At 42.9% G+C, this 23,793-nt stretch overlaps 1 protein-coding gene across 1 annotated transcript in view; it reads right to left on the bottom strand.

Moving 5' to 3' along the window:
- Positions 1-6,274: 6,274 nt before the first annotated feature.
- Positions 6,275-23,793, bottom strand: part of RPAP1 (RNA polymerase II associated protein 1) — a 38,140-nt gene continuing 20,621 nt past the window's right edge. The window contains exons 14-24 of the mRNA XM_009319221.1: positions 22,754-22,911; positions 21,222-21,401; positions 20,236-20,431; positions 18,197-18,306; positions 16,106-16,301; positions 15,036-15,185; positions 14,418-14,560; positions 12,195-12,999; positions 9,754-9,930; positions 9,008-9,064; positions 6,275-8,243 (exon numbers count right to left, since the gene is read on the bottom strand). Of these exons, the coding sequence (XP_009317496.1) occupies positions 8,097-8,243; positions 9,008-9,064; positions 9,754-9,930; positions 12,195-12,999; positions 14,418-14,560; positions 15,036-15,185; positions 16,106-16,301; positions 18,197-18,306; positions 20,236-20,431; positions 21,222-21,401; positions 22,754-22,911 (2,319 nt within the window). The 3' untranslated portion in view covers positions 6,275-8,096. The remainder of the gene's footprint in view (positions 8,244-9,007; positions 9,065-9,753; positions 9,931-12,194; positions 13,000-14,417; positions 14,561-15,035; positions 15,186-16,105; positions 16,302-18,196; positions 18,307-20,235; positions 20,432-21,221; positions 21,402-22,753; positions 22,912-23,793) is intronic.

Below are 23,793 nucleotides of genomic sequence, written 5' to 3'. Positions count from 1 at the left end.
AACAAAGCTGGCAAGCCAAAAAGGCACCAGTGAAGTTTAGCTTACAGTATGCAGTAAGGAGACTGTGGGAGCATTCTCCAGTTACTGATTTAGTACATTTGTTGGAACAATATGCGGTTACCAAAAAAGAAGCCTGAATGAACTAAACCACAAACTACATTTATCACACTCTAAGAACCTTGTTCCTATAACAATTAATTCTTCATAAGTAGTCTGTTGAGGATGAACCAGAAAGTAAGAATTCATCTTTGGGTACAATTGTGACACTGTCACATTTAAGTTCACTGTAGCGTGAGAACAAAGTGGAAACACCAGAAAGTTAGGAATGCCTTTCACATCAGAACAGCTGTTAGCCCTGTAACTAGGGTCTCCCACATCATGAGAGATTACCCTAACCTCAGGCTATTGGTCTTTCTGGGCTGCATCATATTTTCTCTCTAGTTTAGACCAGGAACTGCATTCTGGAAAATGTTCCTAGCAAGGGTTTAGTATGACTATAAAATTGCATTTTCTGTTTAAATAAAGGCCTAGAATTCCATGCTAGCTATAGCCTTATTACTACTTTCTTCCATCTGCAGCTAGCTATAGGAATGACCAAAATAAATAGCTTACAGAAAGCTGTAAGCAAAGATTGCTGGTTCACAGGGAAAGTTAGGTTGCAAAATAGAGAATAGTTTCTTAACCTTAAGAGTATCTTGGTAACAGAAGAGACTCGTACAAGGAGACAAACAATTTATCATCCCTAAGACAATATTGGCAATTACATACTACTTCTAGAGGAGGTCTGCAAAATGCACATGGGCACACCTGCTAACTTTTCCAACAGTGCGATGTGGGGCCTTCATGGCACCAGTGCACACAGAGAATGAAACTGTTTGACTCATGATGCACATTCACAGTCATTGCTGGATACAAATACCCAAGCTCTGCATCCTATTTTTAACTTGCAAATTGTACTGTTATAAAAAAGATAAGCCATATCACCACCACCACCAAAATTTGAGCTTCAGAGATGGCTATAAAATATAAAACTTGCTGACAAGAGCTCATTGCAAAGAAGCATGGTCAGCAAGCCCACACTCTCCTCCATAAGTATTTTAAGTGTTCACGAAACAGTACCAAAGAGAGAGACACACACTAAAAAGTATACTTTACATCCCCTTTCCTCCCATTCCTTTTCACAGTGGACAGACAGGAGGAGAGCAATGGCAGCTCCTGCCCAAATAATTTAATCAGTCCAAACCTGATCAATCTTACAGCAGACAGTACCAAGAGGGACAAAAATGAGCCACCATCTGTAGCGTCTTCTGGGTGGCAGCACAACTAATATTTTGTGAGTGAGCTGACACTCATATCAGAGAGAAGAGACGCATGATGCTTTAGCAGAAACTTTTGTATCATTCTAGATTTATTTTTGATAATCTATATTGAAAGAAATATTGATGCCAGGAGTAGCAAGTTGCTTTTTTGTGAAGGATTCTAACAACATATCTTCACAGTTGCACAGCACACTTGTGTGGCTGTCATTGTATTGTCGCGGCATGACAAAAACCAACCTCCCTCCAAAACTACAATTCACTACCAGCAACACGATACCTGAAGCTAATTCAGAGCTCTTCGCACTTCCTGCAGCTCTGAAGAGATCAAAGAGCCACCCTGAACGTGCACAGTGAGGGAAGCTGCTAACAAAAGCTCACACATGCTGAGGAAGCCTAGAATATCGTTCTGGAGATGTGCTCATTGATTTTGTGAGGCAAAAGCTTACTGTGGTGGAAGTGATAATGGTGAAGAAAAGTCACTTGATACACAAGCGCCAGTCTTCCTTTCAGCAGACAGATCCAATAGATTAATTGCTAAAGCGTCGTCAAATATCTGACAGATCAGACCCAAACGGCATGGTGTGCTTACACCACCTACGCAGCAGGCAATCTGAGTCTTAAAAGTAAAGTTACAGTCTTCTTTACCATAAGGTTTCCAAATGGGCATGTCGTGCACATTATTTATGGACATCTGCCCAGACCTTCAGATGAACACCCCAAGAGACGCGAGCTTCCACCTCAAACTCAGCGGCGGCATCTCAGTTCTCCAGTTTAACTATTGAATTACTGATTGCTTCTGCAAACAGCCAAAAGTGAGAAAAGCCAACAGAGAAGAACTAGAAGTTACTATGATGGGGGTAAATTCAAAATAGAAAGGCAAACAGAGGCAGGGAGGGAAGCAGAGCCTAGTGAAGGACAACGGGGACAGGGAAGCAAACACATGAGGGGATTAGTGGGGGAGGGGGACACTGTGGAGAGAGGGGGAACCACAAACCTCACCTCAATGTGAGAGACCCAGAAACAACAGCACCCAAAAGCTGAGCCACCCTCCGCACTCACTGGCTCAGTCAATCCCTCCCTTTGTCCTTTCCCAAAGCCTCAGAGCGGTCACTATGGTCAGGGAGCGAGGTTGCGCTATGGTGGGACCTCCAGCACCCGCTTTCCCACTCCCCCGTCCCCTCAGCTACTGCCAGGATTGGGCTTCTCCTGCCTCCCACCTCTACACCAAGGGGCCGGAAAAGCCCCGGGGCCTGCCAGAGCCCGCTCAGTGCTCCCCAGGGCCCCACAAACCACCCCAAAGTGAGGCCTCACTGAGGACAGGACAAACACAAGGCTGAGGACTCAGGCAACCCTCCCTCCTTCCTTGGGGGAAGCGTGAGGCAACCATCAGCGTAGCCCCAAAAACACAGCAATTGCCCCAGCTGGGCAAAAGCCTCAACAAAACAGGAACCCATCAGCCCTGGCCCCAGCACGTGAAACACATGGTTTAACACTGCCAAGCTGGTCCGTGGCCTCAACAGCCCCTGCTAGCCACCCGGCGTTCCAGAAAAGCAGCTAAAAGTCTGCTGTCAATGCTGTTGCTGGCCCCTTCACAAGCTCTCCGAGGGCTGGTGCTGGGCCCAGGTATCCCCCATTATCCACCCAGTCCCATAGCTGCTGCCCCTCAGGATGGGCTCCCAGCACTCAGATTGTTCCAGAAAACTTCCTTCCAGCCTTAGCAATCAATTAATGCACCAACCTCAGATCTTAGCATACACTGTCACACATGTGGCTGTGCTTTGACATTGGTAGTATTTCTAGGTTACATAAGCCCCCTTTTTGTTGTGGCCAGGACAACATATGCTTCTTCATAACAAGCATTAACATCAGTGATCTGGTTTGTCATCCATGTTAGATTGGGGCAGGGGGACATAGAGGGTAGATGCCTCTGACCTTCCTCACATACCTTAGACTTTGTTATGATGTCCATATACAGTACAGTACATCGCCCCGACTGGCCGGAGGAGCTGGTTGCTCAACAGACAAGAGAGTACTGCAAAAAAGTTGCCCAGAGGCAGGATAAAGGATATTGCTCTGGTCTCTGGAGCCACAGGTGTCTGCCGGTACCTGCTAGTTATGCCCCAGCAGAAAATAAAGAACTGGACCCAAAGATGGGGCAGGTGTCGCTCTGTCTGAGACACCCTTTTTTTGTTAGTAACCCGCACACAGCTATTGCTCAGGGTCAGGGTTGGCTGGAGGCTCACCGTGACACTGCTGCTGCAGCAGCATCTGGTCCTTTTGCACGATACGACTTCAGTCGGCTTGAATTGGAGCTCTTCACGTTCTTCTTTGGGCTGGGGCTGTCCAGAAATCCACATACAGCATTTTTGCAGCAGCAGTTTCGAGAATCAAGATTACCACAAAAAAGGGAGGGAGGGGAGCACACAGTGGCCATTTTACCCCTGCATACAACCACCACTCATCATGCAAAACAACAGCAGTTCTGAGAGCATGTCTTCACAGTGCGTTCTCCGAAGGGGGGGAAAAAGCCAGTTTTAAGAACTAGGGCAAAGGCCAGTAAATTACCATAAAGTTATTTATACAAGGGACATCAGAAGGCCAGTTTTGTGAATGGAGAGCTTATATGAGCCTCTGTAAGCTGAAAGAAAACAGTTTTGCCCCCAGATTTGATTATCAACTGGAGGCAGCACTTCATTGATGAGAGGTTTCCAAGGAGAACTTTGCAGAACTAGGAAGGAGCAAAAGCGAGGATTAAGATGCCTTTCTGCTCTACTTTCTGTCTGACACCAAAAGAAACACATTTGTCTGACCCGTAGTACATTTATACACCCACATCTTATGGCTTGTTCTGTCTGTCCATGACTTCATCAGCAAAAAGTGTTTAGGGTTTGCCTGATACTAAGTGGCCAGACAGAATGCATTAGTCTGGAAATGGATTATTAAATTCCACTGTCAAACTGAAGTAGTCAATACAGTGGAATGCAAGTGCTTAAAGTACACATGAAGCATTATATGATTAACTGTCAAAATGTTCTCATACAGTGGGGTTTCAGTCCTATTTTGATTTCTTCCTTGCCTGACTCTTTACTTTCTTCTGCCAGGCTTTGTCCTAGCCCTGTGTGTAGTACAGCCAGCTACTAGGTTGCCTACATCTTCTTTGGGAACTGCCCCTGCTCAGCAAGTGGGCCAAGTCACCAGATAGGGATCCTAAACCCAGGGAATTCAAACCACTCATGCGGTCAAAGGTTCACAAATCAGCTCCATTTCTTCTAGGTAGAAAAGGACATGCTTCCAAGCTGATGGGAAGACTCTCTCCCTCCCCTTTCAAAATGCAAAGAAAGATTCAGTAGAATGCAGAAAACTGCTGCCATTAAAGTTATGGGATGCAAAACTGTGACAGCCCCACCAACTTACCTGCCAACTCAACAGCAATACTAGAAGGATTATCTTCAACTCATCTCCAGTCCAATCAACCACTTGTTTTTAAAACCACATTGTTGCTGCCTTCCAGCACAGCCCCTGCTGAATTTGTCCCAATACTGATTCCCACTGTTCCTACATGGAAGAACAACAGTAACTTGGATGAAACCAAGCATTTTCTAGCCACAAAGGACCAGAAGACAGTTTGTTTTTTTTTTCTTTCTAAGAATTAAAAGACAGCATCTGTGGGGATTTTTATTTGCTTGTTGGCAGGTTTTTTGTCTTCTGATCAGAGTTATCAGACAACATATGCTGTTCTGAGTTAGAACCACTTCAACCCCAGAAACCTATTTGTGGGTCTTATTTCACCAGAATTATTTTCTTCTCAAAGAAATCTCAAGCTTTTGATAAGGAGTTAAGAAGTCACATCAATTTTTGGGGTGGTTTTCATCTTCTTCATCTCCTCACTTACTCTGATCAGGATTAAACTGGACCAACAGAACTGGCACACTTTGGTCCTGCTTCAGACTGCTTTCAGTTTAAGTTTTAAGCTTCCATTCACTGTTCCAGGATTTTTCCAAAATGCTCTTGCTGGCAAAGCACTAAATGATTCTTAGCAACCAATCACATCAAAAATTACTTAATTCTCCACACTTTCTCCAAAAGTATATGCAAAAATAAAAAATGCGGAAAATTCAAACCAGGTTTAAGGGTTGGTTGGTTGGGGTTTTTTAAGTCCCAATCACACTGAAGCTAAGAAAGTTTTCATTTAAACTAGATAAAGCAATGCCCTCTAGTGTTCTGCAGAGAAATCTGATACAAGGCTGCCCAAAGCCTTAAAAAATTCAAGCTTAGGATTGCTGTACCATCTCAAGTAACAGCCAAAGTTTTGAAAGCTTACGGCTCGCATGCAGCGTCCTTAGAATGTTCTGCGCAGAAGTGTGGCCTGCAGAACAATTTGGGATCCATTCCCTTCCTTCCCTCCATTGCTGATGCTTGCATCAGAATTTCATGTCAAAAGATGTAGGTATTTTCTGGGCATACACCAATGGCTTGAGGAACATCTGGTAACAAGGGCTTTTGAGAATCAGGCAAAAGCCTGATCCTTTCCTTCCCAGAGTTCACAAAATAAATGAAATCCACCTCCTCTCTCATCACCTACAAATACCATCCGTGGGCAGTTTTTTTTTCCATTGTCTTCCCACCTGTAGCAAGTCACATAATACCCACCCTGCACCTTCCCCAAGTACACACAGCATTTGGTACCCTGTAATGACCCACCACACAAGCAGGATGATGCCTTTGGCTTGAAGAGCTCTCTTACAGAGCTCCAAAGCTTAGTGGATTTCCTCACAGCAGTAGCATTCCCAAGATATTGATAAATTGCAAACAGAACTATCCAAACTTAAGAAAGATTTAAATAAAGGAGAGCATTCTCATAGTTCCAAAAAAGATTGCAGAGCTATCAAAATATTTATTTACACCCTGTACACATTACAAAATTCAACTCTGCATTGCACAAAGGACTGGAAGAGTTTTTACAACTGGAGGTCTGAAAAGCAAAAGGTAAAGTCCTTGATGAAGGCTGCTCTTAAATGGGCAGCTAAGAGTCCTTAAATTTTACCATCCGTTGCTCCTGAAAGACAGCTGCTGGGCTATCACCATCTAGACAGAATAGAAACTTGAATGCCTTTGATTAAACTTTTAATCACATCAAGTACTTTTAAAATAGTTAACAAAAAAACCCAAACAAACCATGTTGACCACTGTGCTTTTGTTACTTTATGTGCCATCGATCTGCAGCAGAGAGAAACCACAGATCAAAAGCTGCAATAGAAGATTAAAAAAAAAAGATTAAAATGAAACATCAGTTCCACCCATGTCCTATCTGAAATAAGGGGGGGAAAGATGAAATTGTGTATTTTTTGGCAACCTAAGAGGGACTAGTACACTTAGAAAACTGCCAACGCAAAGACAGCACCACAGCCATAAAGTTGCTAGATGGAATTTGTTTCTTGTCTGGAACAATTTCAGCAATTATAGGCTGGCCTATTAACAGTGTTTCACACTCTTCTTAGAACATTTACTGAAGCAAGGTTAATATAGGCATGGTTTCTTTGGAGGGAAGCTAGCTTGGCCTGTTTGATAGGTAAAGAGAGAAGCTTGGGTCTTCAGGCTAGGCATTACATTGCACCTTCCAGAGGAATTTATTCATAAGAACAAAACAAATAACTTTAACAAGTTTTATTCATAAAAGTTCTCCAAACAAAAGCCTGTCAGAGTGACCGTAGTTCTGCAAAAATTATTGGATATAAACAAAACATCTGGTGAGATCACACCTACGGTAAATTCTGGACTTGACCTGGCACTCACCATGAGCCTTTTAGGGCACTATATTTGTAGCCCTTGTGTCTGAGGCTGCAATACGGAATTTGGATGTAGAAGTTGGATCAAATTAGGAATTTTTAAATTAGGTTTAAGCTCAGGAACTCCACTTTAAAATTAATTACATTCCCCTCTTCTCAGAGGGCAACCAATACATATTCTAGTTAAACAAGCAGATACTTGAGGTTTTTTTCTCTAATGGGGAGTGGTTACTGCCAAGCATCCTGCCCTGCAAAGAAAATTATTCTTGATCTTGTTATACATGTAACCAAATTAAGGGAGAAAAGAAATCAGTTCAGAGACTATCCAAAAGACAGCCAAAGGAGGATATCCAGTGTTTGTACCACTGCACTAGGAAGTACTATTTCTTAGAGGTCTGACACAATATGTCTGTGTGACTGATCGTGTGCACAGAACACTGTCCTGGAAAAACTGCTTGTATATATATTTAAAAAAAAAAAGCTCTCAGGATCAGCTTCTTCCCTGCCATATTGTGATTTTATTTGCAGGGGATAGTGTGGGGAAAGGACCATTCAAAACTCAGGGTACAAAAAAAAGCAAGGGAAAGATCTGGGGAAGACAGACATCATCTTGAGAACCCACAATCTCCAGCCTGACTGAATGAAATAGCTTTTCCACTTCCTTCAGTTTATTCAACAGTCCAGCACCTCTCAGACACATTCTCACCTTCTCTGGGGAGAAGCAGATCAACCTGAAAGAGAATGAATGAAAATGCTCCTGCATTCATCATGGAGAGGCCACGCACACATATTGCCACATCTTGAGAAGATGTGTATTGTTCTGCAGGGCTGGGAGCATTCTACTAGTGCTTCACTTTGCAAAGATGCCAAGAGTGTCCACATAAGACATTGAAACTGTCTGAAGCGCACATAGTTTCATCAGTGAATCATAAACTGAGGTCTTTCATTCTTCCCCTTGGCCCTCTTCTTGCACAAGTGTTTTGCTATGAGACTAGCACTGTGCATTCTCCTTATTTTCTTTCTGTGTCACGATCTGCAGGTACTTCAGTCGCATGGGAGGGAGCTGCTCATAAAGGTCAAATCCCAAAGGGCTCTCTGCATTCAGCAGTCTGTAGTGGAGTAGGTGCTTTTTCAAGGTCTGAAGAAAGAAACAGCAGCCATTAAGCATGTCTGAAAAGAATCTAATCTTTTCCATCCTGTCTCCAACACAACAGTCACCTGCCAGATAGTACAATTCCATCATGCCCAACATATTTAATTGCATCATCTTCAATAGAAGAGCTATAAAAGGTGAGTTTCTTCCAAGAAAATTCACTTTTGATTTGCATGAGATTTCCTCTTCTGAACACAACTCCACTGTCTCCTCACAATGACTTCTTGCCAGAAGCCCAAATGGGGTTTTGAATGGGATCTAAGAATTTACCCTGGACGCTAAACATGTAGGGCCAAATGACCCAGCTCTGTCACACAAATGATGGACTTTGGCATGCTCCCTGAGAAAAAGAGAAACGTTACATCTGTTTTGTTCTTTTCGGGGTAAGCGTCCAACTAAGAGTTAAGGAAGATCACTGCTGGCCACCTATTCATAGTTGTGCTAGAATCATCTCTCTAGGACCTCTCACTACCCAGATATAATGCAGCTTGGGCCAGAGGCATGGAAATACAATACAGGAGATTCATCTTGGTTCCAGTGGGCTCAGTGCTTTGAGTTCAATTACTACAAGAACTGGATAACAGTATTTATAGCTATTGCAGGTCAAAATCCTGCTGCTAATCTCCTCTCATTCTCAAATTAGCAAGGTAGTTAAACACAAATTTCAAAAGCCAAAGGTAAATCTGTAAGAGTACCATGTCTGAAAAACTTAAGTCCCAGTGGCACAAACTGAACCATACAGATCCTACCTCATCCACCAACAGCCATGTCTTCCGCAGCATGCTTTTCCGAGCAGCATCAGCCTCCTGGGAACAAAACACACACTTTGCTTAATATGGCACAGTGCTACCTTTGCCCACGGGCATACAGCACTCCAGAGGGATGCTTTGCTCATTATGACGATGCACCAAAGAGCAGCTTGTTCTATCAGAAAGGGCTTGAGATGGCTATCGCTTGGATCCTGCCTCTCTCTTCCTTCCCCTGACCCGAAACTCAGCTGACTTCTCAACTTTCAGGTAGAATTGTAGATCAGAGGTGAAGTGTTAGCACAAGTAACCATTGCTAGAGGCCCCAAGGCCATGGGAGGGTTTCTGCTTGGTTATTCAAGCAAGGCGAAAGGAAAGAGTACTCTGTACCTTGAGACTGCCCCAGGCAGAGGCTAAATCTATTACAAGCTCTCTCTGCCTGATCAGCTCATCCTCTCTGCTTCATTCTCCCCCCCTCCGCCCCATACTATAGCCCACGTAGTTGCTGACTTCAAAGGTTTATGTAGGATTGGCTACCATTAATGCAAGTGCTTTAGGGTATGATGAACAAGAGCTGCTGTCCGCATCTCATATGTGGATTCTCAAACAGCTGACCAGTCCTCAAAACATTTGCTTACAATTTTTGTTTTCAAGCCCAGGGTCAGTCCACAAGCCACACTGGACCCTTGGGAAGAGCAGATGCTAAACCCAAAGCTTCCAGCCCTGAGGTTCTGCTATCCATTACCTACCTGTGTTGTGCTGTCTTGGGAGAAAATAAAACTGTTGACATGAGCCACAGCCACCACGTAAAGAACAGGGCACCAGGTGTGGCGCAGTGCACCAGTGACCAGTGTTCGGAAGTAGAGTCGCAGGAGGTTCAGGTTATCCTCAGGAGGGGAAGTGTATCGCTCAAGAGGCACAGGAAACTGCAACAGACCCACCCAGAGGCAACATTACAGTTTTGTCAGGGTCTAAGTAGCGAGGGGAAGTTCATGACTTTAGGGTGCCCTTGCCCAGCTGTTTGTGCGTGCACTCCCATATAACACGATGTACCTTGCTGGCACAACTCCCATTTGGAGCAGAGCTGTTACTGCCCGTACTGACCGATGTGACATGGCTTTGACAAAACATCCTCAAGACCTCTTCAGCTTTATGGAGAGATGTTTTACTGGTTAAATCACTGTAGTGGCTTTTTGGCACAGGTAAGAAGAGTGGTTTCAAAGTGAGGAGACAGAGTACTTTTGACAGCACCGCATCCTGCTAATGTACCAGAGAGGCTTACACTGACCTATGCGTTTAGCCAGAAAAGGAAAGCAGATATATGTGCCAGAGTTAATGGTGGTGTTAAGCGAAGTTTCCAACATTTTCTGACTTCACTGTCTAGCTTCAAAAAATAGATTAGAAAAGCTTTAGTAACAACTTGGTTTTGTTTGCTTCTCCCCTCTCCAATTTTTATTCTTCTCAAAGAAGAATAAAATTCATCTTGGTTCCAATGGGCTCAGTGCTTTGAGTTCAATTACTACAAGAACTAGATAACAGTATTTGTAGCTATTGCAGGTCAAAATCCTGCTGCTAATCTCCTCTCATTCTCAAATTAGCAAGGTAGTTAAACACAAATTTCAAAAGCCAAAGGTTTTATTCTTCTCCAAGAAGTCCAATTTTTATTCTTCTCAATTTTGAGATAAGTTCTTTAGGGCTAAAATTATGTATTTCACTTTGGAGCATCTTCTTTGCATGATTAAAGACAATAATTGATTTTACAGGGTACTTTGAACTCAACTTAAGACAAAAAGGGAAAAAACCCAAACGAACAACACCTCCTCAAGTGATCTTGCTCAAATTATCCAACACATAGTTTGTTTTCAACCAACACGACACTGAAAACATTGTTCAAAGTATTCAGCATTTAAAAAGTTTCTACGCACATGAAAAACAATCTGCTTTGAAATGTTCTCCATTGTAACATGCCACAATTCTGATGGTACTGGGGGATCTGGTGTTGAGGGATCAAGACAAGATAAAGCACGTGACATAGAATCAAGGCTTTCATCTGAAATACGGTGTTCAGCTCTGTTCCTACATAATTTGTGGAACTGGAATAGAGACAAGGAAGGGCTACTGGGAACATCAAGAGAACACAGAGAGCTTATCATATGAAGCAGGCCAGAATATCTCGGCTTATTTGGCTTAAGAAACAAAGGCTCATATGGCCATAATGATATGGAAAAACTGGCTGCAGGGCTACTACAACCAGAGGAACAGCGTTGCAACCATACAATGGAAAGCACTGATCTCATGTAAACTGATGGTTCACAGTGATTTGGAAAAAAATTTTGAAAGGTTATCTGTGTATTAGCAAACTTTAGGCTAGACCAGGTATTGTCTGTCAACTGACATAGAACTTAAAGCTAGCTAAATTCCATCTGTTGTGCTCTGCTCATTCAGAAGAACTGTAGTCCTGCACTTGACAGATCAAATTTTTCAGAGTTACCCAGCAAAGCACAACTCCAGTATAACTAAATGTGGAAACATGGTTGAGAGGGAAAACAGCTGTTTGTCCATGCATTGGGCAAGGAAAAGGTTCTCACCAAGGTGAGAAAAGATTCGTTTAAGGGAACGGTAATTGCTGGCAGAAGAACATGGAGTGCAGACTAGCCCTTCATACATACAGACCATAAATTAGAAGGAGGTTCTCAATCATTAGACCAAGCAGGGTGTGGGACAGTTTCCACTGAAGACTGAACAATTTCACAGCTCCTGCCCTCCACATATACACACTATCTGCCCTCAAAACAAAGTTCAACAGGTTTGTGAAAATGATTATGTGACAAGGGCCTGCACCTACAGGGGCTGGACTCTGTTCCTCAGATTTACAATCAATCAAGCTGTTTAAAAAATTTAAAAAAAAGGAAATAACAACAAAAAAATGTATACACTGCTGTCACAGCCCTAAATCAAAAGAACATTGCTCTCCATTCTTATTCTATTTTACATTCCATGCATTGGACTTTCTTCAGGGAGAATGAAAAGCTTCTAAGCAAAGAAAGCATGATTATTCTACTGGACAAGGAGGGATGAGAAGAAGGGGAAGTGCTGGGAGGATGCCCAAATTAAGGTTGGAGAAACACAGGCAAGAGCCCACTAACCCAGAAATACGCAGTGACAGGCAACTACCATAAGCCAAGATTACCTGCCGGAGAGGCACTCCCAGTGCCCGCAGGATACCTGTGTGCTCCCCAAAAACAGAGAGACGCAGATGAACGCTGAAACGCTTCTGTAGAGGTAGAAGAACAAAGACTCCAAAGAGTGGATCTCCAAAGGAGACACCTTCAAACTGCTCCAGGAGACTTATATAGAGATCGTGGAAGGAAGCCAAACCAGGGAGAGGAGCATCCAAGTTCAGCGAGTCCAATGCCTTGGGTTGGCAATACACAGAGAGAAGGGCAGCTGTGTAGCGGTGGATTGGTGCTTCTAGAAAGAGGTCACAGCCTGTGAGGAAGACACACATAAGCCGTGCAAGTTTGGCAGCAGTAGGGATGCTCTGAAGGGTTTGAGCACGCCAGGTTTCCAGCAACAAGACCCACTGCAGGTTCCAGGTCACAGTGTTGACAAGATCAAGTGGGACAGAGTTCAGTACAGCCCCACCTGTCTCTGCATTAGTCACTTTGTTGTAGAGGCTGATAAGTGGAAAGAATGGCCAGTCTGAAGGCAGGATGGGCCCTTTGACCTCAGGAAGCAGCATTGACTGGATGAGGTAATTCCGTCCTTGGTAAGATGCTTGGGAACGCATAAGGGTAGGTTGCAAGTGGACAAAATGAGAAAGGTAGCAGGAGCGGATGAAAGGCAGATTCTGGTACGATTCTCTCAGCAGGGCACCACGAGTAGCCTTTGAAAAAAACGCTGCCGCAGAGTCAGGCTGTGCCAGTTTGGCACTGGTACCCAGATGCAGGATATCAGAGAAGTCAGCTGCTTCTGGCCCTCCAGCTTTCCCTTCACTGTAAGATAAAGATAAACATCAGTTTAAGAAACAAAAAAAAACCCAAAAACAAACAAACAAAACAACCCCAAAACCACCAAACTAACAAAACACCACAGAAATTCATCTCTACAATCTTGCCAGATCAGGGAGAGTAGTATATGCACAGCACTCACACCACTTTCTACAGCGTTCAGCTATGATAATACTGAGCACCTGTAAAGAATCAGCTATCTCGGTATTTACAGGGAATTCACAGAACTACATGTGGAGTTAGCAACACTAAGGCCTTGCCATGAAAAACATCCACACAATGCCAGCCTCTGGTGTGGAGGCTGCAACCCCTTGTCCAGAGAGGCAGTCTACTTACCATCACAGCTGTCAGGGTGCTGAGGTGAAATACCACATATCATATAAGGCCTACATGAATCAGTAAGACAATTCTCGAAACAGTAGCTTTGCAGCTGGCAGTGGCAAGGTCAGGGGAACCATACAGACTAGTAGTTAGAAATTGGGGGGTGGTGTTTGTCAAATCCATGTGCCACGATCTCAGACCAGAGACTGACCATGGTCTCAGATTACTTGCCAAATTCTCACAAAATGGCTGTCAGATAGCAGGTATTTAAAAAAAAAAACAAAAACAAACAAAAAAACCCCCAAAAAACACAACACACCCAAAAAACCCAAACACCAAAAAAACTCCACCAAAAAATAAAAAACCTCCCCCCCCCAAAAAAAAACCCCAAAACACTCCAAAACAAACAAGCAAACCCAAAAAACCCCAACACCCAAACAAACCCACCCACAAACTTTCCTTCTTTCAGGAAAACTATAGTATCTCCTTGCAGCACCTTGGTCCAACCTCCTACAGGGATGCGCCATGGCAAATTTCAAAGAGACAGTGATGAACAAGATAAACTGCTACCATTTTCTTGGCCAGATATGGGAGGCTTCACATTTGAGATGCTCATGATTTCTTCCCGTGCAAGGTGGAAGACATCACAGTTGTCAAATCAGCAAAAATTTGTGTAAGAACTTGTATAATAAGGGTTTGAGGAAGATTTAATAAGCTTTTCAAGCTATGTCAAACTCCCATATATTTTCTAGACTCGCTACTCTCAAGGAGAGCAGATGCAGGGCCTTAGTGAGAAGCAGTTCTATCAGGAATCACAGGACTCTTGCCACAGAAGAGATCAAAAGAAACTGGTCACATTTCTCAACATTGGTACATCAGAGAGAAATCTGTAACCACACTGTGGGTCTGATTAGAAGGCTCCGTGACTGGAGAATATGCCAATGAGTAACTAAAATTTGAATACAGGCCCTATTAAAAGCCAAAAATTATGACAAAATTGCAGTGCCAACATGTGCTTTTTCCTTTTTTCCCCAAGTTTTCCCCTGTACCAGACTACAGAAAGGAAAAAATGCAAAGCTTACGGAAGAAACTCTGGATTAAAGGCAAGATCCAGTAGCACCTCGTAAGCCAGATGCTCACTCCCTGGCAACAGACGGCTTAGCAATGCCATAGCAACACAGTGATGGAGTGAGGCATGCTGGGCATAATCCGGACAAGTGCCTGCCTGTACAGGAAACAAAACAACAGATAAATGCACTGTATCATTTGTCAACAAGGCAATCAACAAGGACAGGAGGGTCAACCGAGACATAGATCTCGCTGGAAAGACAGAGACTGAGGCAGACTACAACAACTGTCAGCATTCATACCATGATCTTTCTGCTTCCCTGAATTGTCTTAGATAGACATCTTTTTCAGCAGCACACTTGGAAACTTTGTTCTCACTCTAGCCCAAAGACAGGCAAAAATATAATTTTGCCATCCAAAGTATTTTGGATCTAAATCGCCACATCAGTAACTGTAAAGATATTATTTGCTAATGGGGCATTAAAAGACAGCTGAAGAGTCACCAGACCTAAGTCAAATATAAGAAAGAACATGGATGCAAAGACCAGTTGCCAGTCTGACACACTGAGTTGGAGAGGCCAGGGTAAAGTCAATTCCTCGGGTGAAAGAAATGGAAGGACTAATAACAATACCATTCTCCGAGCCAATGCTAACACAAAATACTGCAGATGATATTCATGGCGCAGGATCCACGCAGATGAGGGAGTTACAGAGGGAGGTCTGGTCTGCCAGCTTTGATGCAGATAATCCTTCAAGCCTCTGAAGCCCAGCACAGAGCTGTACTATAAAAGAATCAGAAGTGGAGACAAATACTACTAAGACAGTTCGTGCTTGGAGGAAAGTAAAACATAGCTCTCTCCAAGGCCTACCCCCTACCTTCTCCCATGAGAATTCCTCTTGGCTACTCCAAAAGGGATATTTAAAAATAGCCTGATAAATATCTGCTTTTCTGCCTCAGGTCTCACCTGCACTCATCATGACCATCCCCACCACAGGTAACCAATAGTCACTGCCTACATTTTCCATAGTGCTTTGTAAGGCCAAAGTCTGGCCAGTGGCTTAGGAAGTTTTTCTCTCATCTGTCCAGATACTGCTATTAGTAACCAGTCAGCTAATTCAAGATGACAGAGGAAGGTTCTGAGAAAGCTTATGCTAGATGCTCCATCTCTCTAGGGCTCTGCCATTTCCCCTTCAGAGTTTGCAGTCTTCCATGACTCTCTCATTCTAAAAATTCAGGGCAACCAGAAGTGGAAGAAACCCCTTCAGTCACTGTAGCACTCATTCTCGTTTAATTTTATCCCGTTTTTCTTTGTTATATACGCTTCAACCATCCCTTTCCTCCTCTGACACTGTTATCTATTTTGCTTAGCCAAACAACAATTATTTAACCCTTCTCAATGTTCTTTATAAATCCCTCCTTTAAGCGTCATCATGCTCTATAATTCCAGCTTCCCAATGTCAACTGGATATTGGAATTGAAAGACAGAAGATATTTTTCAGATCCTCGTCCCACCTATTCTGAAAATGGGGGGTATTTCTCTCTATAGTACTTTGATATTTTTAAAATAAAAATACACAAGAAGTCCTTTTTTTAATAGTCCTACTAACATCACTCTTAAGCCTGGGAAGATACAAATACTAACCTCCCTCACAAGCATATCATCATTCACCTAGAACCTACGGTGAAAAAGCCTATTCTCACCTTGCTGGTCAGGCCTTTGTGAATGCGAGTGATGCTATTGATGAGAAATAGGAGGGCAGTGAGGAAGGGGAAAGGTGACTTGGAGCCAACCAGGCTCAAAGGAGGTTTGTCTCCAGTGCAACTCAGAGATGCAATGTTGAAGACAGATTCTGGTGCTGGGGAACAGGACAGAGGGTTGCACAAAGCAGAACATGGCCTGTGTGAACAGATAAAGAGAGACGGGTCAGGTCAAAAGCACTCATACTACTGAAGAATTATCTTGTAGGAATGTTACTATCTGAACTGTGCCACCCATTGCAGTAAAACAGAAGCCCCGAAGCCTGTGCAAGAAAAAAAACTAGTATCACAGTTGGTCAAGTAAGAACGATCGCCATACAAGCTAATGATAGTGAGCTGTCATGAATTCTGATCTTCAGCCAAATTGTTCATGATGTGCAGAAATACTCGTGCAGTGACACATCTCTGATATCAAACATTTGAAAGCATTGGGCCTTTGATTAAAAAAAAGTACACATCTCCCCACGTAAATACGTACATACGTAAACCAGGCTAATAAAGCTGCCCACCCACTCAAGACATTTCAATAATAAATTGGCAGGCAAAGCCAAAAAGCCAGCTTATATCTAAAATTGACATTGCAAAAATGCTGCCCCATATGTACTCATGAAATGCATATTTTTAAAGTGTATTCAGAAAGAATCTAGCTTTAATGTACGTCAATGTGACTGTGCATACCGCTCTTGGTGTGTGTGCTCACTCTCCGCAGGCAAAACTAGAACTTTTCATACCAGCAGTGCTTACAGGGCCCACACTAGCCATACCCATGTCTGTACAGGCAAGACCACTACAAGGAAGAGTGACCATAAGCATGTTGCTCAACGGTAATGGGGCAACAGAACAAAGCCTGTCAAAGACCCATATCATTACTCTGTGACAGAGAACTAATTCTTTAAATGCATTGCTCTTCTTTCCACTGGCATTACCATGTAGAAGATGCGTGAACACATCTGGGGCTCACAGAGTACCCTGAACTCCTGGACCTAATCTGCCCAAAATGTTTAGACAAGATTGTCAAAATATTAAGGCAGAGATTAGCTGACTCTTCATTTTTACCAGCCAGTGTTAAGAACAGCCTAGGAGAATTCTTGCTGATGGGCTTTTACAGCTTGACCAAACCCATTGTTTTCAGACCTCAAGGACAGGCAGGAAAGGGTCTAATGAGTACCCTTGCGTTAGAAGCTTTGGTGCTAAGAGCTTCAGACCTCAGTTCTCAGTCATGAAAGAACATGGGCCAAACTGTTTGGTGACCATTCAAATACCACTTAAAACCAAAGATTTCAAGTGCCCCTTATATCAGATGTTCTCAGAAGCAGACGGATGTCTCCCTGACTACAAGTTAGGCTTTTTAGGTTCCCCCTCTCGAGAGGATTGATCACAGGCTAGTAGGGAGGCTCCCTCTACAGCAGAAAGGCAGGATATCTGCAGTGCTTAACAGTTCCCAGAGCCAGAGACAAAGTTTATGTTTTCCAAATGTCTGAAAGAACAGTTTGGTATCTGGCCTTTCACTTTCTTGCAGGGGCTTTCAAAGCCTTAGTGAAGTTCTGCAGGAGCTTAAAGACGACAGTCTAGTTTAAATTATTTTATATAAGCAGCCTCACACAGAGCACATGAATGGTACATACACGCACACACTCACCTCCCTGATGTAAGAGGGACTCCAATTGATGTTACTATTTGTTTTTTTCTTAAACCAGTGAAACCAAAGAAGAATCAAAGCCAAAAGTGACTAAAATCAATCTGAAATTGATACGAAAAACACAGCTACATGGAAGGGCAGAGACGCAGACCCTGCAGCAGCACCAGTAGGAAAGGAGGAACTGGAGAACTTCTGTGGCTATCATGTTTTTTGCTTTGAGGGGAGAGGGGACAGAGCAGGGTGTAGACAGAGCCCTACTGCACTCTAATTCACACATATGGAGCACATGTGTGCAGGGGAAAGAAACGGGACGGGGAAAACTGCCACACAGTACAGTATAGAAATGAGGCTCCCTTAGCTTCTGGCAACAGCATCTTACAGTGAAATGATTTTACCTGAGCAGGTCCCACATGCTGTGTATGGCTGGCTGGCTGAGAAGGGGCTGCAGCACCTCAGATGTCAAACGTTCCAGTTCCTCTAAGCAGTCAATTGGATTGACCGATGGCTGCAGAAGACATGAAGACAGACAGGAAAAGATGGTGAATGAAGGCATTCCAGTGAGGGCAAGAAGGCAGGTTGATTTAATTGCTTTCTCTGTGCTTATTATCTTTTTGCCAGACCACATCATCTACAAAGTGGTACTGCTCTAGGTTAGAGCTGGCCTCACTGCTGGAAGCTGAGAGCTGGCACCTCAAGGTTTTCTTGCATCCAAGTATTAAAACGCATCACAGAGATTTCTTAATTGGCTGGAAGTAAGGTATGGGATCCTTGGGATCACAATTCTCTAAATGAAAGCTTGCCCTAATTGGCTAAACCCCGCTCCCCATACCATCTACGTGCTGATCTTTCCATTTAACTTTAAGATGACACAAAGGTGATCAGAACTACCTTGATAAAGCAGAGTGGCACCATGAGGGTCTCCAAGAAAATTTAAAAAAAAAAAAAAAAATCAACTGTATAAAGTGCAATTGACCTACCCATCAAAGCATGACTGTGGATGAACACTGCACAGAGGAGGATCTGTGGGTTTTAGAGAACCATCCGAATTCTTCCGACCCTAGTAAGCAGTATTCCATGTTGAAGGAACATGCTGGCAAATTTTAATGTTCTTTCCCTTCATTAGAATGCTGCTTTAAGATACAGAAATACTAATTTCTATAACATAACACCTGATTTTCCCCCAGGTGAAATCCCCTCCAGAAATCAGCAAAATCTACATGAAGATGTTAACCTTAGTTCTTAGTCGTCTAACAAAAATATTCCAAGACGGTTCCAGTATACACTAATCTAGTTACTATACAAGTTGATTTTTCTTTTTTGCACTAGTCCATTCAAATGTGCTACATGCAATTTTTTTTTTTTTTTTAAATCAGATTAGCTAACCACAGGTAGATGACTGAACCTCTTTTTAAGTGGAAATAAAGAAATCTTATGTCATAGTTCAAGGACTTAAGAAATTATTTTGTCAGCCACTCTTCTGGGTTATCTATAAAGGTTGAAAAGGAGTATTCTGGTTCTCTAATGCTCAGGACCTAATGACAGCATATGAAGGGTACTACCAACCTTTGGGGCACTGAAAGATACTGGCAGTTTCCACCCCAGCCACAGCTAACAAACTCAGTTGCTTTGGGCAAGTTTCAGAGGAGTTGCAGAAGTGTGAATAACTACAGCCATTACATTACCCCCACACCCTGAAGACAGCTCTCCCAGGTCAGAACTCAGGCAAGTCAGTTGGGCAGAAAAGAGGAAATCTCCATTTATCTTTAAAACATGAATCTTTAAGGTAGCTAAAGTATAAGACATTATTCTTCAACAGCGTCACACTGATGTGTCACCTTCAGAAAACTCACTTTAAAAGATGGTCACATACTACAACTGTAACTGGGTTACAGAATTTGACCTTGAATGTCAGTGGGGCAGCAAATAAATTTATCTTTATTGTTTCCTATCCAAAGTTCATATGGCATGACCCTCAATGCTCAATCTTCCAACCAGATTATTGCAGTGTAGCTGTCCACATGTAAGCTCTCAGACCACAGCAAATGAGAAAATGCGCAACTTGATTTAGGCCACAAGGAGAAAGGACTGCCAAACTAAATTAGGTCATATTTGCTTCATGCTTTGGATCTCTGCAGTAAATCAGAACAGTCACAGCACTAGGACATACCTTGATTGAGACTCTGAGCCCAAAGGAAGAAAGGACAAGAAAGGAAGACAGTGATATTTGGCACTGCTAATGTGAAGGATCAGCAGACTTACCTGACCCTAAATGCCATGCAGCCTGAATATGAGCTGTAGTAGACAAAATCTAGTCCTCAGCTAGATGCCTCAATGTCTGTCTTTTTCAGCATTGCCTGTAAGTTCAGGTTTTCAGAGGTAATACACAAGCTGATGCTGGTGAGATGAAAAGACACCCTGTATTTTCAGGCCTTACCTGTTGGCTGCAAGCACTGTAATAAACTCCCAGGTAGATCACATAAGTTGTGGTCAGAGGCTGGAGAGTTTGCCAAGTTTCTGTCTGGGATATCTCCTGGAGGAATTTTTTCAGACTGGTCTCAAGGAAGGGCTGTAAGCCTGACACTTGATTCCATGCTACTGGAGGAGGTGGAATCTGTTCACTATCTTCTGAGCTATTAGTGAAACACAATGGAAGAATAACACAGGACAGCGAATATGTCTCAGAAACAATTGTCTCTCTAAACCATCATTTTTAATAGCAAGATGTCCAATTGCATGTAGTCTGGAAGGCGATACCTGGCAACAGCCACCGGGGGGGAGAAATCTTTGCACGGTCCCACAGACCAGACCAAATCAATTTAGGCAGAAAGGACGAATGCAGAATCTACTCCTGAAGGCTGAAGTTTCTTCACCTATCCTACTCTGTCCTTGAGCTATACTCTAGCTTTACCGGACACACTACCTCAGTATCCAGCTTTAGTTACAGAGTTTCTTGCTTTTCACCAGAAAAAGTACCTGTGTCTTCAGCAAATCCTACTGCTTTGATGTCTATCAAAACCAACAACCTCTTAATCCTGACCCATCTTGGTCTCTGCAGAGAGGTTCTTTCCTCCAAACCTCAGGGAGGTTACTTTCTTTTCCCCAAAGGGAAGGTCAAAGGAAATTCCTAGCTCCTTTCAGCAGGGCATTTGGCTAACACTGCCCTTCTGCCCCATAGCTGAATGCAGATTTTCACTCCTGCCTCTTATCAGGCTAGCAGGTATACAGCTGTCAGGTTAGATACCCCTTCTGACCTTGTGTCAGAGGGAATACATCCCACCATGCAGGGATTCACATGTGGGACAGTAAACCATCCAAAATGAAGGGAAAACAGAAGGCAATAGCCAGGTCTCCAAATCAAAGAGAGGGAAGACAGGATGCCAACTACTCAGATACACAGAACTGGTGACAAAGAGGGCCTACCTGCTCAGCTTGGCCTGCAGCTCTGCTGTGTAGCCTGCTGTTTGCGTCACATGTATCAGCAGAGTAACTACTGCCGTAGCTCGCTGGACAGACAACTCAATCACAGGGCTCTTCCCACGGCAAGTGCTGAGCAATTCAGGCAGGGACTGCAGTATCCTCACCAGCACAGGGTAGAGATCCCTATAGTATGAAGCACAGAATAGCTGAGGTTGGAAGGGGTCTCTGGAGATCATCTATAGTTCAACTCCCAGCTCAAGCCAGGTCAGCTAGAGCAAGTCTGCCCAGGAACCTGTCCAGTTGGATTCTGAATCTCTTCAAGGATGGAGAGTCCACAATCTTCTTGTGCAACCTGCTGCAGTGTTTGATTGCATTCACTTGTAAAAAATTGTAAAAAATTTTTTCTTACACTGAAGTGAAATTTCCTGTATTTCCATTTGTGTCCATTGCTTCTTGTACTTTCACTTCATACCCCTAGAAGAACCTGGCTCTATCTTCTTTACACCCTCCCATCACATATTTATAAAGATCGCTAAAATGAGATTATGAGAACCATCACCACCACCAAAATAACAAAAATAAACAGACATGGAAAAGAGATGATGAAGAATACTGTCATTCCAAATTCATCTGAATGGGACCCACCTAATACTCTTCCTCCAAGCATTCCGATAATGTCTTGGAAAACTACTTTTATTTTTTTGTTTCCCTAGTTCTCAAATTCTCAGCCAAAGTATCCACAGTTATAATCATGCAAATTTAAGGAATCTTCTGCTGTTTCTCTTTCCTAAACATTGCTTACAGTGCTAAAAAATTATATACAGTTTTTATTATTTATTAGCCAATACACCTGATTGGGCTGGAGACCACAAAATGCTGCTGCAGAGAGAGAATCTCCCTTCTGAAACTTAATACTGGCCTCCCTTTTACTCCTCTTCAGAGCAATGCCATAGCCATCTCTGTGCTTACAAGTCAGTGCAATTACAGGAAGAAGATTCAATGCTTGAGGTAGGTCAGACTTATCCCAGTGCAGACCTTGACGGTCAAGCACAAGAACTTGTACTGAACTGAAAGTCGATGCAGCATGCAAGAGTTTGTCTGCATCAGTCTGCCTCACTTAGCATGCATGCTGGTGACTGCTGCCCATAGACTGCCTTTACGTCATCAGATTCAATCCTAGGTGTGCTGCAAACTATGTATCTTGATGTCACAGAAGCACAGATTATTCATGCCTTCAAGGGGAAAAAGATGCAGCCCTAAAAAGTTAGGGTGATCTCCTATAGTACAGAGGAGAAACAACAAAATATCAGTGCTTAAACACAGGAGATAAAGAACAACCAGAAAAAAGACAATACTCAACACAAATACTTTTAGAAACTGTGAGTTTTACTGCAGGAGGCCAGAGAAAGGGAGATAAGACTCCCTAAAGGGAGTAGAGACTAGGTCTAGAGATCCCTATATTTGCCCCTCTGGAACAGGATGTCCATTTTCTCTGCTGTGCCCTCCACCCCCATTTCTCCAGCTTTGGACTGTACCTGTAGAGATCACAGGCCTGACCAGCCCCAGCCGCCACAGCCCACAATCGGAAGGCTTCGGTGCTTAGCCTGATGGCTTCTTCCCTTGGCAGGAGCAGATCCAGCGGGTCTTCAGCTATAAATCGACTTAACCGACTTTTCATTTCAAATTTGTTAAGCTGCAAAACAAATAAACAAAAGAGAAAAGAATTAACAACAAAAAAGACCAAGGGCTAAGAGACAACAGTTGCATGCATCATTACCTCATTACTCTGACATACCAAAAGAGCTGCAGATTTCAATTCAGCTCATTCTAAACTCCTCTTGCGCTGTTCAAATCTGTCTTTATCTTGTGTAATCTTAAGGAGCATACTACAAAGGATCAATAAATAGTCAATGGCTATTAAGAGAAGTATTCCTGGAAGGGATGCCTAGGTATTACCTAATCCATTCCTAACACAAATCAACTACACCTGAATCATTCCTGACGGAGGTTTGTCTAGCCCACACATGCTCTTGTTTTGGATGCTCTCTGCAGCATTTAACTGATTTTTTAAAAAATGTATAATTATCCTTCTTTAAGCAGTCATAAATAGAACTCTATTAGTCAAGATTACATGTAAAGATGTATCTTATGAAAAACACTGTATACAAAAGTACTGAATTGATGCCGATATTCTTTTTGGGAGGTCATACTACATGGCTTTCAGATGTTCTACAACCTAAATCTTTCCATGATTCTGTGTTTATTTTATAAAAAGGGTACCTCCTGCCTATTACTTTTATAAGATTATAGAATTTTGATGCCTTGGAAATGTTCTGAGGTTATTTTAGTATTGAATTAAGCATGACATGACTCATTTGCACTTCTCTAGAAATATTTTTTTATCCCCCCCAACAACTGGGTATTTTTGCTTAACTATAAAAAAAGAGCTTCTCTTTCCTTCTCCCACACATACAAAGCTTGTGTTCTCTGTCTAAACAAATGAGATAACAATGTCTTTTTCACAACACAAGGACATATTATAGATAATTTAAAATTCAAATGCTTTAGAGACATC

The sequence above is a fragment of the Pygoscelis adeliae genome, unplaced genomic scaffold (genome assembly GCF_000699105.1).
Source record: "Pygoscelis adeliae isolate BGI_AS28 unplaced genomic scaffold, ASM69910v1 Scaffold22, whole genome shotgun sequence".
Lineage (NCBI taxonomy): Eukaryota > Metazoa > Chordata > Aves > Sphenisciformes > Spheniscidae > Pygoscelis > Pygoscelis adeliae.
Note: the sequence above shows the minus strand (reverse complement) of the source record. Positions and strands in the feature narration are given on the sequence as shown.